The following is a 17,056-nucleotide window of genomic DNA, read 5'->3' as shown; positions in this document are numbered from 1 at the left end:
GGCAGAGGGCAGGATGGGTGGCCGCTGCTTCCACATCCAAGCTGGTGCTTAGGGAGAGAACACCAGGTTGGCGGCCAGCCAGCAGGAGAGGAACCAGGGCTCTGGATGTGCTGCTTTGCGTGCTGCCCCTAACAGGCCCCAGTTGAGCTTCCTACCATCTACACCCTGTGGAAAAGTTCACATTTCATCTTATAGATTCAGAGACAAATCGACTAGTCTGTTTCTCCACAAAAGCCACGGGTCTTGTTTTTATCGGCCTCCTGTGTGTGTGCTGGGTGGATTCCACGGGTCCACACCCACTCTCACCAGACGGCCACCATGTTGGGGTGGAGTCGTCCGAAAGAAGGAAACCCCAGACAGGAAAGAGAAGTCACAGCTGCTCAGTCTACACTGAGTAGTCTGAGCAGTCACAGCTACACAGTCTGCACTTCCCAAGGCACAACCCTCCGCTGCCAAGAGCTACACAGGAGCCCTGGGCCAGCGGCACAGTCATGACTCCACAGGTGGTAAGTGGGGACACCAGGGCCAATGAGGCCTGAGGACTAAGGAGCTGGTGAACGGCCAGCAGTCTCCTGGCACCTCGAGAGTCAAACTGCATACCCACAGCACTCTCCCCAGGGCACAGGAGCCATGCAGGCTCTCTGTCCGCTCTGGGGTACCTGCCCCACTCCTGAACTCGCTCCCCTGTGCTGAGACCTGTGTATCCCCAGCAGGGCTGCCCTTCATGGAGCATCAGCCTGGCTGTGCCCAGTGAATGAGTGCTGGGGCCTGCCCACCATGGACAGTGGGAGCCCACGGTGGGGCAGGCCTCAGGGAGGAGCCTGGCCCGAAAGGACCTGGAGCACAAATGGGGAGAATCCCATGATTTTCAGTGACAGCTCTGCAGTGTTAGCAGGTGGGGTGGCCACCATGGCTGGCTCCCCTGCTCAGTGGGCCCCAGACCCCAGATATGACGTCACGCCCTGAGGGTCAGCATCCTTAGCAGGACCCCCCTCCCGCTCCCACTGCACTCACCATACTCAGGCTGCAGGTGGTCAGGGATGCAGGCCTCATACCCCTCCTTCTCTGGAACCTCGACAAAGTCCCCATCATCCTCATCCTCTTCCTCGTCCCCTGGGGCTGCCACCTGTGGAAACCACCCCCCCAGACCTGCCTATGAACAGAGCACAGAGGCCCGGACATTCCCAGTCCTGCCTCTGCAGGTCAGGCGTGGGCTGCACCACAGCCCAGAGACCAAGGATTGTCTCCAGGCCTGGTCCCACTCCTGAGCTCATGCCAGATCCACAGCTCCGAGTCTAAACCATGCTCAACCTGCTCCACCGCCTGGTGCCCTTTGAAATGCTGGGAGAGGCACGGAGTGAGTGTGTTTCCAGAGCCCCAGGACAGGCAAGGCCACCCTTCCCTGCAGGTCGAAACACAGCATCTGGCCGTTCTTGGGGCAGCTCTGGGGATGCTGGTGTGACTACAGCATTTCTGAAATAGTCTGTCCTTAAGAGTAACTTGTTAAAAAGCCAAAAAGAAACAGTTTCCTTTCAATGATGCCTCTTTCCCCACCCAGGTCAGTGTGGTGAGGGGTCCAGAGCTACCAGAGGAGCTGGGGGCAACCTCCACCCTAGCCTGCCCAGAGGGCCTGAAGAACTATAGGGAGCTGGCTTCCTTCCACGAGACCTGGACCCCTGCCCCAAACCCACTGGCTAAGTAGCACCTGGCCTCTTCATGGAGGTCCCCACGGAGGAGTTTGGGCCACCACACACTGGGGGAGTCAGGCTGCTGCAACTGGCCCCACATTCTCAGTGACCTCTGAGGGGTCAAGCCCCAGGATGGGACTTGGGGGACAGCAAACCGCAGGGATCGCTCCTTCCTGAGAGGGTCACGGCAGGGAGGAAGCAGGAGCACCTGTCCCACTGCCAACCCACCCGGAGCACTCGGGGGCCAGCTCAGCCTGACCAGGACGTAAATCCCGCATCACTGTTTCAATCCCCCATAAGGAAACACTCAGGATGGGGAGCCCTGTTGGATAAACGCCAATCACGGAGGCAAACTCTGGAGAACCTCGTGACACGCCTTCTCTTCTGAAGTCTTTCTCCGCAGCACAGCTCACAGGCACCAGTGAGGCCCAAACGGAGAATGGACAGCCTGGACGACACCGGGGGCAGGAGGCCACCCCAGGCTCGGCTGAGTCACAGACGCTGGCAGCTCCCTCCCACAGCTGCCTGTGGCCACAGAGCCAGGCCTGGTGGCAGCCACCAGCAACCACATCTGTCTGTCTGCCGTACCTGCAGCCCAGGACGCCTGCCCCTGGGAGGCATAATCAGATGCAAATGCACTATGTTTGGGCACAACCCACGGCAGTGCATCTGGGAAGCTTGGCAGACATTAATCATCGGAAACTGTAATTTTTTGTTATCAGTCTAACACTGATCAAAAGGGAAGCCTGTCTCCACCACTGACCTGTGAAACGTCCCAATTATACTCTTTGGAAATGACAGGGGCACTTAACTCCCGAGCTGGGCAAATGACGGCGATCAATCACGTTTGAATAACAATGAGCCACGGACCTGAAAATTATTTTTGTATAGAATCTACCCAGGAATTTATGAAAGGTGGAAAGCAGCCCAAGGTTTTAGGGCATTATGGTTCTCGGCTAGTGCAGTGCGTATCAAACACTAAACAGAATTTATGTGTTTTAATTTTCTAAAAGGTAGATGTGGACGGGGTGCTACAATGCATAACAGAGCGCGGTGGGTTTTAAATATGGGGGTCATTTTCATAAAATATTACGTTCACCACTCACACCCTTCAATTTCACCAGGGACTTTTACTAAATTTTCATTTCCTAAAAAATATTCAGCTGCTTAGCTAACTATTAGGAATTACACCTTTTTTCTCCCCAACGAAAACTGTTTATTCCCGTGATGAAATACGGAGCCCAGTTGGCTCTTTGTTCTTAAATTAGCACCGACAACGTCTGCCAGGTCGTACCCACCTCCAGGAGGACCCATGGGGTAAGAGCTGCCCCCTCAGGGTCCCCGCAGCCGGGCCGCTGGTCTCTGCAACAACCCACCTGTGCACATGAGCAGGGAGCTCTCCGGCCACGGGTAGCCCCTGGACCCGTAGTGACCCCCGGCCAGAGACCGACTTTGCTGCTAACACCAGATCTGCAAATCCGCACTCCAGAGCCTCCGAGTTCAACGTGGAGTTCCTGGGGCTGCGACAGTGCTCTGAAACCCCCCAGGCCATGGGGGAAGGGCAGTGACATCTGCTGTCCAGATGTCGGGCAGAGGAAGCCCCTCGACGAGGCACAGTGGTCGTTGCTGTGACACCTGTATGCCCTGCTCCAGGGCCTCACACCAAATGCTAGCTCAGAGAACAGAACACTGCCACCAGCCAGGCCAGAAATCCCTCTCTAGGACCCCAGCCAAACAGCAAAGCCTGGGGAAACTGAGGCCAGCAGGTAGGAGCCCACCGGAGCCAGTCCCGGGGTGGGACAGGGAGGTGGCCAGAATCCAGAACTGAGGGAGGCAAGGCCCTGGGCAGGGCGTGGGGCAGGGGTGTGTGGACACCCTGAGAACCCTGGGAAGGAAGAAGATCATGCCACAAGGAGGCAAATGGTCCTCAAAATGGGGTCCACTTACGAACTGTTCTCATTCTGCAGCTCCCCACCCCGTCCCTGCGGCGTCTGGGCTGTGCACCCACCTCCAACAAGTGGAGTCCCTGGGAAGGCGGTCAGAACCCTGAGGTCCACCAGATGCCTCCCACACCGGGAGACGCCAGCTGGCTGCAACAGGGAGGCACCAAGGAGGCCTGTGGGCCTTCCGCTGGTATCCTAAAAATGGATTTGCATCCACAGTTAAAAGGATTTAGAAAAATGAGCTTCTAGGATCATAATTAAACAAGCAATAAAACGTCTAAAATATACAACACAATCAGCTTACAGCAGTGGGGGTATCAGGGTTCCTGATTATTGGAGGAGGAACAGGAAGAGCGACCTGGTCTGGGAGCGGGTCTGCCCGCCAAACGCACGAGATGCAGCTGGGACTGTTGAATAAATTTTGTACGATCTAATTAACTCGGTGCGCAATCTCAATTACTTTTCACCCAAGAAATCACTTTTGTTCAGTTTTATGTGTGTCTGTTTCCCTTTTTAAAAAAAAAAAAAATGATGTAAGGCCTCGTCAGACAAGTGAGCTCCAAACTGCATTTGTCTTTCAGCGGCTTGATGGCATGCATTTAAAACCCCATTCTATCTTATAAACTAAAAATTAAACGTGCTCAGCTGTGATGGTCGTCATTGCATCTGCTATTTATATGCTAATGCCCTCCCTGGAAGGCCGTGCAAATTGCCCAGCCCAGCCAATATCTCATGTGCATCTCCAGTGGCTGGGGACGCGCCTTCAGAGGGCAGAGGACAGTGGGGCTGCGGGGCTGACTGGGGCAAGTGCAAGGGAACAGGGACCCCAGGCCAGCACCACCCAGGCCACACAGAGGCCTCTCAGACGCAGACCAGGCTACTGCACATGGCCTCCCGCTCAGGAACAAGCTGATGCACAAGCACCACCGTGTCCAGAGTGACTGGTGCCCCCTTTCTTGTCTGATCCAAATGGGCTCGGGATGCAGTTCCCCAGGGCTTTGCCTTGGCGACAGGCTGCCAGCGGCACATGCTATGGGGCCATGGGATGCCTGGAGGTCCATTTCCAAGGCGAGGTGGGGTCCGGGCACATCCGTCCCCCAGCACAGGTAGTGACCCGGGAGCCGCAGGCGGGTAGCCTCTCCCCTGCAGCCACTGCCCTGGGGAGGCCCGTGGGAGCGGACGAGCCGTGGGACAGGATGCCAATAGCATGACCACGGAGCACACAGTGCTTCCTGGTTAGAGCCAGCCACTTGCCCGGTTCTCACCACCCATGGAAGTGGCATCCACACAAGAACAGGGAAACCTGCTCCCTCAGCCGAACCTGCACAGGCAAAATGCAGGTGACCAGTGGCCTCGGAGACTGAGACTCACGTGACATCCCCCAGACTCAGTTTTCCCACCTGTGTAATGGGGAGGTGACATCACCCACCTCCCAGGGCTGCTTGTGGGAAGGTGTTCAGGGGCAAGAGGTGCACAGCAGCATAGGGCGAGCCTGGGCGCAGTGGGGCTGTGCTCCAGGGCCCTAGGGCACAGGGGAGAGGGCTGGCCCTGAGCAGTGGGGAGCCTATGTGTGCTCTCCCAGCACCGAGGCGTGCGGACCCCTCCCCCAGCTCCAAGCCCTCAGCCACAGAGTGGCCTTCAGCGTGATGGAGGGAGCCTCGTCTCCAGGAAGGTTGTTTACTGGCCCTGCCGAGCACAAGGTCCCCACTGCCGGCTGATTTAGTTTCCCTGCCTCCCTGGGGTGCCTGACTCATTCAACATTTCATTCCCCAGCTTCCCGCTCTGTCCTTTTCACCTACAGGGAGCTGACACTCACATGGTTCCCACGGTACAGAAAACTTGTGGGACACGATGACAGCAAGAGCGTCCTGGGCCCCTGCCCGAGGCGGGAGGAAGTTCCTCCACCAGAAGGCCCATCCGCTGGGAAGACCGCTCAGGCAGGCAGGGGTGGCTGGCATGAGAGAAAGCCTCCCAGTGCCCTGCAGGGTGATGTCTGCTTTTGGAATGAGGATGTGCTGGCTGTCTAAACCTTGTGGCCACTGTGTCAGATGGCTGGTCGGTGAGAACAGAGACACCCACACAAGCATCTTACCCACTTAAACCTACAACCCAGCCATTAAAAAAAACCCATCTTCCTGAGAGTTTACATAAACTGATGCTTGAAGTTAATTTTTTCAGACATATTAGTTGGCAGGAAATTAATATTTTGTTAATTACACAATACAAAATAATTGGTGATCTTGACTACATAATTAAACCGCAGGCAATTTCAAAGTTTACAAAGGATTTTTATCAGTGTAATGAATGTAGCAGGCACGGATTATTACACTCCCCACAGCAGCAGGCTGGAGACTAAATCTACCCAATGATGCTCCACATCGATCTATCTGAGATTTATCCCCAGCTGCTCCCAAACACAACAGAGACACACTCTATAAAACAAACAGTTAAACGTATTTAAACTGGCTTAAATACTTCTCAAAGTCGGAACCTCTGTGTCAAAGGGAAAACAGTATGTACAAACCAACAGCAACCCCAAACCAGAAAGGGCCACCTTCCAACACCCCCACCCCAAGGGCTTGCTCCCCATGGGCTGACTGCAGCAGCATACCAGCCAGAAGCCCTGTGTCTCATCTCCGGCCCATCCATCTGAAGTTCTCCAATACTGAATCCCTCGTTCCCAAGTCAGCACCCCCAGCTCGGCCTATTGTGCACAGTTAGGACGCTGAACCCCTGTGGGAGGAGAAACGCTAAGGCAAACCATGTAGGGCAGCTCGCTCATGATTTCTAGGGACCGCAGTTGTTCCCGCAGCCACAGGCCCTTCGTGGAGCAGGAGCTGATGGGCAGATACACAGCGGCTATTCTGGGAAGCGACGCTCACCTGAGCGGGGCGCTGCCACTCAGCCATTCGTGCCCCAATCGCTTCATCTCCAGGTGCCGCAGCCCGCCAGTGCGGCGAGCACAATCTCCAAGGATTTCAGAGCAGTTCCTTTTTTCAATCAGTTTGTGGAGAAGCGTCTGGAAACCATCAGCGCGCTGACAGAGGCGGGAACGCTCCCTTCCCACTGTGCCACCTTCCCCCAGGCAACCCAGTGACTGGCTCAGTTGGCCCTGCTGTCCCTGCGCAGGAGGGGCTGGGCCCCTTTTCCCACAGCGCTCCTCTGGGTTGGCCTCCCACCCTTGCCAGCGCCCCCAGGATCCCCGACGCCCCTAGTACCCCCGATGCTCCGTGGAGCAGCATGGAGCTGCCCCCACCGGCTTGGTTGTCTGGGGGCAGTGCAGGAGCTGCCCAACAGTCCCAGCACAGTCAAGGCCCTGTGGGGGCCCTAGGGGTCCATGTGGGGACAACAGCAGCCACAGCAGAGCTCGAAGCCCAACCCCGACAGTCCCAGGGCACCCAGGGCAGGGCTACTTCCACACGGGGAGCCTGAGCCCACTCTGTCTCCTCCAGACCTTGGGGTATCTGGAGAGAGGGCTCCCAGTTGCTGCTCACTGGCCGCCGCAGGCTGGAACCCACCACACAGAGCACCTTGTGCCTCCCACTGGGAGACTGCAGCTTCCAGGGACACGCAGACCCCTGCCTCACTGGGTCCATTAGGAGATGGGCCCTTCCCCTGGGGGCTCTACAGCCACAAGGCAAGATGGTTCTTCTGCCAGCTCTAGGCTCGGGGCCCTGTGGGCCCCAGTGGTGCTGTGGCCCCAGGCCCAGCAGGACAAGGTCATGCTGCCCAACCAGCCCTCATGGCTGCCAGGGCTCTCTCCAAAGCCCCTGCTGCTCTGAGGGTGCCTCACCAGCTCCTTCCCAGTGCAAGCCCCTACTGGGGAGGGGGGGCTGGTCATCAGGGCATCATAAAGGGGGCACCCAGAGGAGCCAGCCTGATTCCCTACCCCTCCCTGCTCTCAGGCCAGCCTCTGCTCTGACGCCATGATCCTGGCTTGTCTAATGTTCAGAGCTAAATCCTGACATGCTGGGAAGAGCTGACCAGATTACCTCCCTCTTGAGACCAGAAAATAACCTTCCTTTGCTGTAAAAAAAAAAACAACAAAAAACCACCTTGGTCCAAATTCACACAACTAACTTCTTAATGAGGTCACATCCCCAAAACAAGGCTCTTCAAGGAATCTTGTGCCCACAGAAACCCCTCTAGGACATCGACCAGCAAATACCAGGCAGCACGCAGGCTGGGCTCCCTGCCCAGAACGTTCCTCTGATGCCACAGCTTTGTGGAAGAAAGGCAAGACCGCCCTCTGCCGGTCTCCAGGGACCCCCACACCTGCACCTGGAGGACAGCGGGGCAGATGCTCAGAAACACACGAGGGCAACGGCCCTGCAACAGGTGTCCAGTGGCCCTGGAGAGATCAAGGTCACTAAGGTCCAAGACCCAGCCTGTCACCTACTGTCTATCCTAGATCTGAGTGGCTCCAAATCTGCTCTCTTCCCCACTGGGGAATGCTGTTCCTCCCACCACAGAGCTCCTGTTGGAAACAGTTACATCCACCGAGAGCCAGGGCCCTGCTCAGTGGGCCAGGTCCGGGGTCCCAGCACCCTGGCAGAGAGGGGCACTCTGGGATCTGCCTTCTCACTTCTGAGAGGCCAGCAGCTGTGCTGACACCCCGGCAGCCCCGCAGTCCAGCTCTGGCTGTTCCACCCTGCTGGCAGGCCCTGAGAACAAAGGACACAGCTCTCAGGTCCATCCCAGACATCAAGGTCTAGGTCCTGGCACAGGCCACGGGAGGTATCTCAGGAACTGATGGACTTCACCTGTGCCCCATCAACAAGTGTGGGCCTGTCCCAGCTCTACAACCTTGCCCCGGGACCCAGCACTCAAGGTGACCAGCCACTCCCGACCAAACCACATGAGGTGCCACCTGACCAGCAGACACCTGGCCTGGACTGGCTTCCCCAAATGGGGCACCAGGCCACATGTTCACCCCACCTCGCCGCCCAGGAGCTCCTCTGTGGGGTCCTGCTTGGGAGGGCCTCCCAACTCCCCAAGCCAGGGACATGGCTCTCTGCATAAAGCCGAGGCCAAGTCCTGATTCTCCGTCTGTCAAGAGTACCCTGACACCAAGCGCCCTCAGCTGCAATGTAGGTGGAAGGGATGAGGCCCTGAAGCCTGGAAGGCCCTTACCAGCTCACAGGAGGCTCTGCTGGGGTGCTCGGGGGGCTCAGGGTGCAGCTGTGCAGTGGGGCTAGACTAGGTCTCAAGTCAGCCCATGGCCAGCTACCAGATCTCCTCCAGGGCCCTGGGATCTCCCTCCAGACTAGCTCACTCCCCACCACACCCCAGCTCTGCCACTCCCTCCTGCCGTAGACCCTGTTCCAACCCTTCATCCATAGGGAACCTGTTGCTCTCTGGCCCCCAGGGCCAAAGCCTCCATTTCAGGAGAGGAGCTCCCACTATTAGGAACCAGAATATTCCCAAAGTCCAGTGATGCTTGCTGACTCAGAAAAGAGCTCAAAGAGATCTCCCTGCTGTCACCCCTCCCCAGCCCAGTGGTGGCACTCACCTCCCTCCGACGTCCCTCCTCAGGCTTAATGTCCAGCTCTTCCGACCACCGCAGGGTGGTTTCCAATTCTGCCTTCAGGTCGATGGCAGCTTCTAAGTGCCCACCGTGGATCCCCGTGCGGGTGAACAGCTGCCAATGAGGGGGCGCATCACTTGGGCGGACCAGGGCACCCTCCCCAACCCCCCAACTCACCCCTGCACACCCCGTGAAGCACACAGTCCTTCCCCACCAACCTCCCCACCCTGCATCATCCCTGCACACCCCGGCACGTGCGACCTCACCTGGACCCAGGATGGCACAGCCCTCCCCACCCCCTTGCAGCGTCACCCCTGCACACCCCATGGGCCCCTGACTCTGCCCCAGGACACCGGCACACACGGACCTCACCTGGACCCAGGAGCGCACAGCTGGCAGGAACTTGTTCTGGATAAGCTTGAGCGCGTCCCGGGCTGACTGGATGACGGCATGGTTGTCCTCGTCCTCATGCACCCTCAGGCTGTCTGGAACAAAGCATGAGGGTCACTGAAGGAGCCAGGGTGGGTCACCCAGCACCGCGGAGGGACCACCCACACTGCTGCCCACCCTGCCCCAGCCATGTTCTGCCCGGGACCCTGCACCTCATGCCTGAGAAACAGACGCGCTACTTAAAGATCTGGCTTTGGTGGGGACCATCTCCCCCCGCACACACTAATGCCTCCCCCCACACCACACCCCAAGGCCCCACACGGCTTTCACACAGATACACAAGCCCCAGGCCATCCAGCAAGCCCGAGGAGCTGTCAAGCCCCCTCCCCCATACAGCCCATACCGCAGCTCAGTCCCAAGGGCCCCCCTCTGCATCCTGTCTGCTGATCTGTCTCTAGCCAGGCAACCCACCTCCTGCACATGGCCTGCTCCCTGGCCCCCAACAGCTGTTAGCTCCCTGGGGCTGCTGATACCCAAGAGGTCCAGGGGCAGCAGGTCTTCACACAACTAGGCTGACCAGCCTTCCTCTGTGAACACCCCTAACGGGCCCCCAACCACCCACACCCCACACGCTGCCGGGCCATACGGGACCCTGCCTCTCACATGGCATCCTTGCAAACGTGATGGAAAACCACAATCCAACTACGAGTGGGGGGCACCTGATCCCTTACAGTCACCCTCTGATCCCGATAGGCCAGGGACCAGGCACTGCAGCCTCCCCAAGGGCTCTCCAGTCCCCCAGAAAATGAGGCCAGCCCATCACAAGGAGGATCTCAGGGTGGAGCCACGGACACTGAGCCTTAAGTCACCCCTCACCCCAACCTTGGGAGTCTCTTCCCTGCTCACCGTCTGGGGAAGTCTGGGCTCTCACCAGCATCCCTAAGGCCCGTGGCTGAGGGGAGAGAGAGCCCTGGCCGGCCAGCAGGAGCTACCAGTTACCTGAGGAGAGCTCCACATTCAGCATGTACTTGTGGGAACCCAGCCCATGGCACCGCACGAATTCTTCCTCGTCACTGTCTCTGTCGCTGTCCTCCTCCTCGTCCTCGTCCTCCTCCTCCTCTTCATCCTTGGCCCCTGAGGTGGTCTGAGGGGGCCCCGCCCCACTGCTGGCTCCTGGACAGCTGGCAGAGGCAAGCAGGGTCTTGCTACAGCAGGGCTGCTCCTCGTCTCCGTGATTTCCTGCACTGGCCCAGCTAGAGGCACTCTCCACAGACACATCAAAGGCCACTGTGGGCAATGAGGCGCCCAGGCCTGTGGCAAAGTCCAGTGGCACCAGCAGCCGAAAGCAGCTCTCCACCTCTGTGAGGCAGCACCGGATCTCCTCGGCCATTTCTGTAAACACATGTATGGCCTGTTGGGGCCACCAGCACAGGGCACTGCCTCCCCTGGTGCAGGGCCCAGGATCAAGGGTAGGGTGATGTTCTGGGAGCAGGTGGGCCCAGGGGCAGGTGGGCTGGGGGGTGACATGTCACATGTAAGTATAGGTCTCCTCCTGCCCCCCAGCAGAGGCCAGTGCCCTGGGCGTGCAGAAGCTTGGTGACTACTGGGAAACCACCAGCTCAGCAGCACGAGGCTGCCCTCTGGGACGTCCTCAGAGACACCCTCAGGTCTGGACTTTGGCCATGAGGGTCACGGTGCCCCGGACACTGAGTGGGATGTGCCACCACGGACAGAGCTTTCGGACAAGGGAGGCCTGTGGGGAGCCATCAGGACACACACCATTTCCCAATCCTCCCTTTGGAGCACATCTCGACCATTCCATTCCTGCCAGCCACTTGCCGATGGGATCTGCCTGGGGCCAGCCAGCACCCTCCTCAAGTGACAGAGGCCTGCTTCCAGGCTCCCCCTAGGCCAGGCAAGCCAGAAATGCCTTAATCTGGGGCCTGCCCGTCATGGAAAGGGCCGAGTGCTCAGAGGGATCAGGTTTTGGAAGTGGGGGGTGCTGGCAAGAGGAAACAAGGGCCATGAGATGAACAAACACATATTCCCTGCTTCCTCCAGCAAACAGACTTTCCAGGAGTCGTGAAGGAGAACTTCCATTCTGCACCACCAGGGGGCGCGGGAGAGACGCGGCCACCCAGAGATTCCTGAGAACAGGGCTCAGGTCTGCCCTAACCTGGGCACCGAGGGTGGGCTGCACAAAGCCCTGGTGCAGCGCAGCAGGCCCAGCGCCCTCAGGCCTGGTAAGTCACTCACCCTCCATCTCCCTGATGGCCCGCTCAGACTTCTCCCGGTAGATTCTATCCAAGCGCTTCTGCTTCTCCTCCTCCCGCTTTCTCTCTGCCACAGTCCGTGCACTCACATCCTGAAAATCCACCTGGGAAATTGAAGGGGATGTGAGACCTGACTGCACAGAACACAAAGAAATAAGTCAAACAGACCTAGGAGACGTGCCAGCACAGAGCCAGATCCTCCGGGTCCCTGGGGTCCAGCACTTCCAAACGCAAGGAAACACATTTGACAGCAATGATCGATCCCCAGCCGAGCACAGCCAGCCCACAGTCCAGAAAGCAGCATGCCTCCGAGAAGAGTGTGTGCGCCAGGGAGTGGAAGGAGCCACTCGCCCCACCCCGGGACCTAGAAACACCCCAGGAGGGGACCTGGACATGCAGTGTCAGGCAGCATGCTCAGGCTGTAGAGGGGACCAGCCAGCTGCCCAGACAGGAGGGCAGGGGTGGTGGCAGCCAATCCTGGTGGGTCTCATGCACCCAGGACCACCAGAGCCCACAGCAGACCCAGGAGGGATTCAACTCCAGGACACAGAACAGGGTTGCATCTGAGAAGCTAACCCCTTTCTCCCATTTGGCTTTCTGTGAAGTCGGGACCAGAGTCCCAGCTCTCTCCACCCAGACCTGCTGCCCTGCTCCCAGGAGCCCTGCCCCCAACACTGGCTGGCCCTGAGAGGCAAGTCTGTCCACTAATGCAGCACAGAGCTTGTGGCCTGCCCACCTGTTTGCTGTGTCTTAGAAAGTGGTAGCCAAGAGCCAGCTTCTTGTAGGCCGCGCCGTACTTCTCATTCCACCCTTGGATGGCCCGGGTGGCAGCCTGTCGCAGCCTCTGGGCCACCTCCCTGGGGGGCGGCAGGGGCTGCTCATGGTCAGTGCCCAGTGTGAGTTCCAGAAACTCCTGGAAGTTGGAAACAACCAGCATCCTGAACTGGTGGGACCGGGCGAAGAGCTCATCTATGGCCTGGAATGCGGAGAGGCGGATCTCGGCATGGTCCTGGCTCAGCTGGGCCATGAGCAGGTGGTAAGCACGGCTGAGTTGCTCCTCCGAAGACCTAGGGACACCAGTCATCCTTGCCAGGGCCTGATCCTGTGTGTGTGCACAGTGTGCAAAGCAGCAGGGACGCACCCTCTCCCACTCCCCTCCCCTCGGTCCAGAGCAGGCTGGACCAACGACTGCCTTCAGGTTCCCGCATGTTTCTGTATGACCCACAAGCAAGAATGGCTTTTACGTTTTTTAATGAAAGAATAATACTTCATGACATGTGGAAACCACGAGAGCCAGCGTCAGTGCCCATCAAGTTTTATTGGGACACAGCACAACCACCCCGTCACATTGTGCCTGCTACTGTCCATGGCTGAGAGGCCATCGCAGAGATTTTATGGTCTGCAAAGCCTCAAGGAGTTACAGTCCGACCCGAGCAGAGACCCCTGGTCCCCAGCCTCCCCTGCAGGCCCGGGAGGGCACTGAAGCAAGGAGGAAGGGACCTGCTGCCCCTCCCCCCGCAGAAGCCGGCATATACCCTGCCCACTCCTGCCGCCCCTCCCAGCTACCTTCCCTGCAAAAGAAGCCACCACTGTTCTGGGTCTCCAGGGAAACCTGATCTGGGCTGCAATTTTTTTGTCAAAAGCTAAAAACTGGGGCGCCTGGGTGGCTCAGTGGGTTAAGCCACTGCCTTCGGCTCAGGTCATGATCTCAGGGTCCTGGGATCGAGTCCCACATCGGGCTCTCTGCTCGGCGGGGGGCCTGCTTCCCTCTGTCTCTCTGCCTGCCTCTCCGACTACTTGTGGTTTCTCTCTGTCAAATAAATAAATAAAATCTTTAAAAAAAAAAAAAGCTAAAAACTTCATTACTTAAAATCACTTATGCTTTCCTGTTTTGTAAATACAGGATAAGGACAATCAGTGAATCTCAAAATTTGTTCCAGCTGAAGCCACCTTTGAAGTGTTAAAGCCCAAAACGCCCTCCCCCTCAACCTTGGGACCACTGCCCCACAAGGTGACTGCCCACCAGAGCTGGGACCTGCAGGGTCCTGGGGGAAACATCCTGGGCCTTTCCTTCCCCGTACAGAGGCCATGGTGGGGGCAGACGGGCAGGGCTGACAGACAAGGTGGTGAGAGGCCTGCCCCCAGGAGTGTCTGGACCTGCACAGCCAGCCAGTGCTGAAATGCTGAACCTTAAGACATACTTGCAAATTTTCTTCAGTTCCTTCATTTTCTCAGGACTCAGCTGGGGTTCTCCCGAAGTCGTGAGCTCTTCAACCAGGTTGGACAGTTTCTGATCCATATCTAGAAATACGCGTGGCAGAGACACGGAAGGACCACCTAGCCTTCGCGGTGGTCACGTTTCCTGAGCTCACTGTGTCCTGGGCATTCCGGGGGTCTGCAAGGCTTGCCCCTCCAGCCCTAGCCTCTGATGTGACCTGGCTGCGGAAATACAACGCAGATGGTATTCTGGGCACAGCATTTTGGGTGGTAAATCAGGAAAAGCACAACAGAAGAGTAACTCTAGAGACCACATGTGGGAGGTACCTCAGCAACCCAAGAATTCAACTGCCTAGATAAAATTTAAATGAGCTTTTCCCAAAGGTGCCTGTGGCTCTTTCTCCCTTCAGCAGCACAGGGCTCATTCACAACCCACAGGAAGCCTCTGCAGACGGGAGAGCGAGTGGCTACCGGCCAGAATCACTTGCACTCAGAACTCCAGGGCTGAGCAATGCAGCAGGTTTGCAGGAAGGGAAACGAAGAGCGAGGCTGATGGCCCAGGAAGTCGGTCATTCAGCAGGAACTGAAACTGGGGGCAGCACGGGGGTCAGGCTGACTGGGGGGCTGCTTTATTTGGTAGAAGGAGGGGCCGGGCCCAGCACTGTACACGCACCCCTCCAGGAGCCACTCTCAAGCAATAACGTTTGTCACCGACACTAACTCAGTACCCGCTTGGCAGGTGTAGGGAGCTGCTCATCTCCTCTGAGCACCCTCCCGGTATCCCCCACTGACCATGGGTCCCTCCCATGGACTCTGCCAGAGTTCCTAAGCCCAGGGCACCATGGCCACACAAGACAGAAGAAGGGGTATCCCAGAGAGGAGGAGAAAGCAGTGACCAGGGAGGAGGAAGCGTCCAGAAAGCGGAAGGGGTCAGGGTCAATGTCCTAGCGAGGAGAAGAAGGGGACAGTGGGGTGAGGGGAAGGAGAGGACCGTGTGAGGGGAAGAGGAGGAGGGGGAGGGGCGGCAGATGAGGATGGATAGGTGTCCCAGGGAGGGGGAGGGGGGATGGCGTCCGGGGGGGGGGGAAGAAGGGAGGGGGGGGTGGGGGGGGGGGGGGAGGAGGAGGAGGAGGAGGGATAGTGTCCCAGGGAGAAGGAGGAGGTCGTGGTGGTGGTGGTGGAGGGATGGTGTCCCAGGGAGGAGGAGGAGGAGATGGTGTGGTGGGAGAAGGGGAGGGAGGTGAGGGAGGGGGAGGAGGAACAGTTTCCCAGGGGAAGGCAGAGAGGAGTGGGGGGTGGGGTCGGGGGTGGGGGGGGAGGAGGCGGAGGAGGATGAAGACGAAGGGGAGTGGGAGGAGGAGGGGTGGTGTCCCAGAGAGGAGAAGGATGGAGAGTTGGAAGGGGAGGAGGACGGCGAGGAGGGAGGAGGAGGGGTTGGTGTTCCAGGAAGAAAGCGGGGCTGAGGGGGGCGTCCTGGGGAGAAGGACAGAAACAGTCCTGGCACGAGGACGGCCCTCAGGACCCCAGCCCTCAGGACCCCAGCCCGGCCGCAGCCCCTGCCCGGTATCGCGACGACCGCGACACCTACCGCGTACAAGGCCGCTCGCCTCGCCCCTCCCCTTCCGGCAGGAACCCCGCCCCTATCACGTGCCCCAATTCGCCACAGTCATTGGCTCGCCCTGGCACGAAGGGCGCGGTGACGAAGGTCAGTGCGGCGACGACCGCGCCTAGGCGCGACGCGACCGCTGTCACCTTAGCCCGCCCTTTCCGGCGAGGACCCCGCCCACCTTCGGTCACGTGACCCCAAGCTCGGCAGTCAGTGGCTGGCCCTGAGGCGCGAGCGCCGGGCGGGGCCGAGATCTGCGCGGTGACTCAGGCGCGCTCCCGGAGGGTCAGGATGGCCGAGGCGGCCGCGAGAAAGGAAGCGGGCGGGCGCAGCAAGTCCTTAAAGGGGCAGGGTACTCTGATGCCGGGCGAGGCAAGGCGGGGCTGGCCCGAGGGGTGCGAGCGTGGTCTCCACGCCGCGGTCGCCCAGGAGTGTGCGATTCCCAGGCCTGACACCGCGACAGGCAGGCCGGGATGGCCCGGGTGGGAGCCGGTGCGCGCTTCTCCCGGGGGTGCCGGACACCCCGCGGCCCCGTGCTGCCTGCTGCCCGGCACGGACGGCACGCTAGGCCCTGGCCCTCCCTGCCCCGCTGTCCGACCCGCGCTGGTGACCGCTTCCGGAGGCGGTGAGCTCGAGGAGCCCTCGCCGTGCAGGCAGGGACCCCCTCCGGGCTCTGGCCAGGGTGCTTGCCAGGCTTTGTCCTTCAGGACGCCCCTCGCCCCTGCCCACTGAGCACTGCAGGCCAGGCTCTCCTCGTCCGGGCCCCGCGCTGGTGCGGCCCTGGTGCAGCCCAAGCCCCGATCCGTGCCGTCCAGCCGCGCGTGTGCGCCCGTGGGTTCCCTGGGCACCCCCACCTGTGGAGGAGGACCTGGGGGTGATCCGCCCAGCTCTCCAGTTTCTTGCACCAGGGGGTCCCCTCGGGGCCAGGCGGTGGCCTCACCCAGCGCCTTCTTGGAGCCTGTGCCTGTGTGCCCCCAACCCACAGGCTGAGTGCTACCATCTCCTCGGACTTTTGTCTTTGCCTTTGCCTCAAGAACACCTGCCTCACCCCCAGGTACTGAGGCCCCCGGTGCTTGGGGCTCTTTGAGGGGGTCTCCACAGGGACTCAGAAAGTAGGTTTGCATGTTTTCTAGGATCTTGGGGGAATGCAGAATGGAGTGGAAACACCACGGACCTCTGCACATGGGACCAGTACCAGATGGATCTGAACGCCCTCAGTAGTATCCTTCTTAGCAGCAAAAGTGATACCAGCCCATACTACCATCAGTCGGTGGTAGATGAATGTCTGTCCTTCAGCCAAAAAGGAGGAAAACACAGACACCCTCGATAACACGGATGAACCTTAAAAGGCCCTGATATTGCGGGGTTCCATTGACACAAAATGTCTGGGGAAGGCAGATGCGTGGGGATAG

At 59.0% G+C, this 17,056-nt stretch overlaps 1 protein-coding gene across 5 annotated transcripts in view; it reads right to left on the bottom strand.

Moving 5' to 3' along the window:
• UVSSA (UV stimulated scaffold protein A) overlaps positions 1-15,664 on the bottom strand; it is a 35,583-nt gene extending 19,919 nt beyond the window's left edge. For 4 of the 5 annotated variants that reach the window (XM_059379185.1, XM_059379167.1, XM_059379175.1 and 1 more), the window contains exons 1-8: positions 15,627-15,664; positions 14,023-14,260; positions 12,558-12,888; positions 11,805-11,925; positions 10,548-10,940; positions 9,531-9,643; positions 9,144-9,272; positions 1,015-1,126 (exon numbers count right to left, since the gene is read on the bottom strand). In XM_059379185.1, coding sequence (XP_059235168.1) covers positions 1,015-1,126; positions 9,144-9,272; positions 9,531-9,643; positions 10,548-10,940; positions 11,805-11,925; positions 12,558-12,888; positions 14,023-14,120 — 1,297 coding nt within the window. In that variant the 5' untranslated portion in view covers positions 14,121-14,260; positions 15,627-15,664. The remainder of the gene's footprint in view (positions 1-1,014; positions 1,127-9,143; positions 9,273-9,530; positions 9,644-10,547; positions 10,941-11,804; positions 11,926-12,557; positions 12,889-14,022; positions 14,261-15,626) is intronic. The other variant, XM_059379158.1, reaches the window with a different exon arrangement.
• Between the last annotated feature and the right edge of the window lie 1,392 nt (positions 15,665-17,056).

This window comes from Mustela nigripes, chromosome 1 (assembly GCF_022355385.1).
Source record: "Mustela nigripes isolate SB6536 chromosome 1, MUSNIG.SB6536, whole genome shotgun sequence".
NCBI classification, from domain to species: Eukaryota; Metazoa; Chordata; class Mammalia; order Carnivora; family Mustelidae; genus Mustela; species Mustela nigripes.
This window is presented reverse-complemented; position numbering and strand designations above follow the sequence as displayed.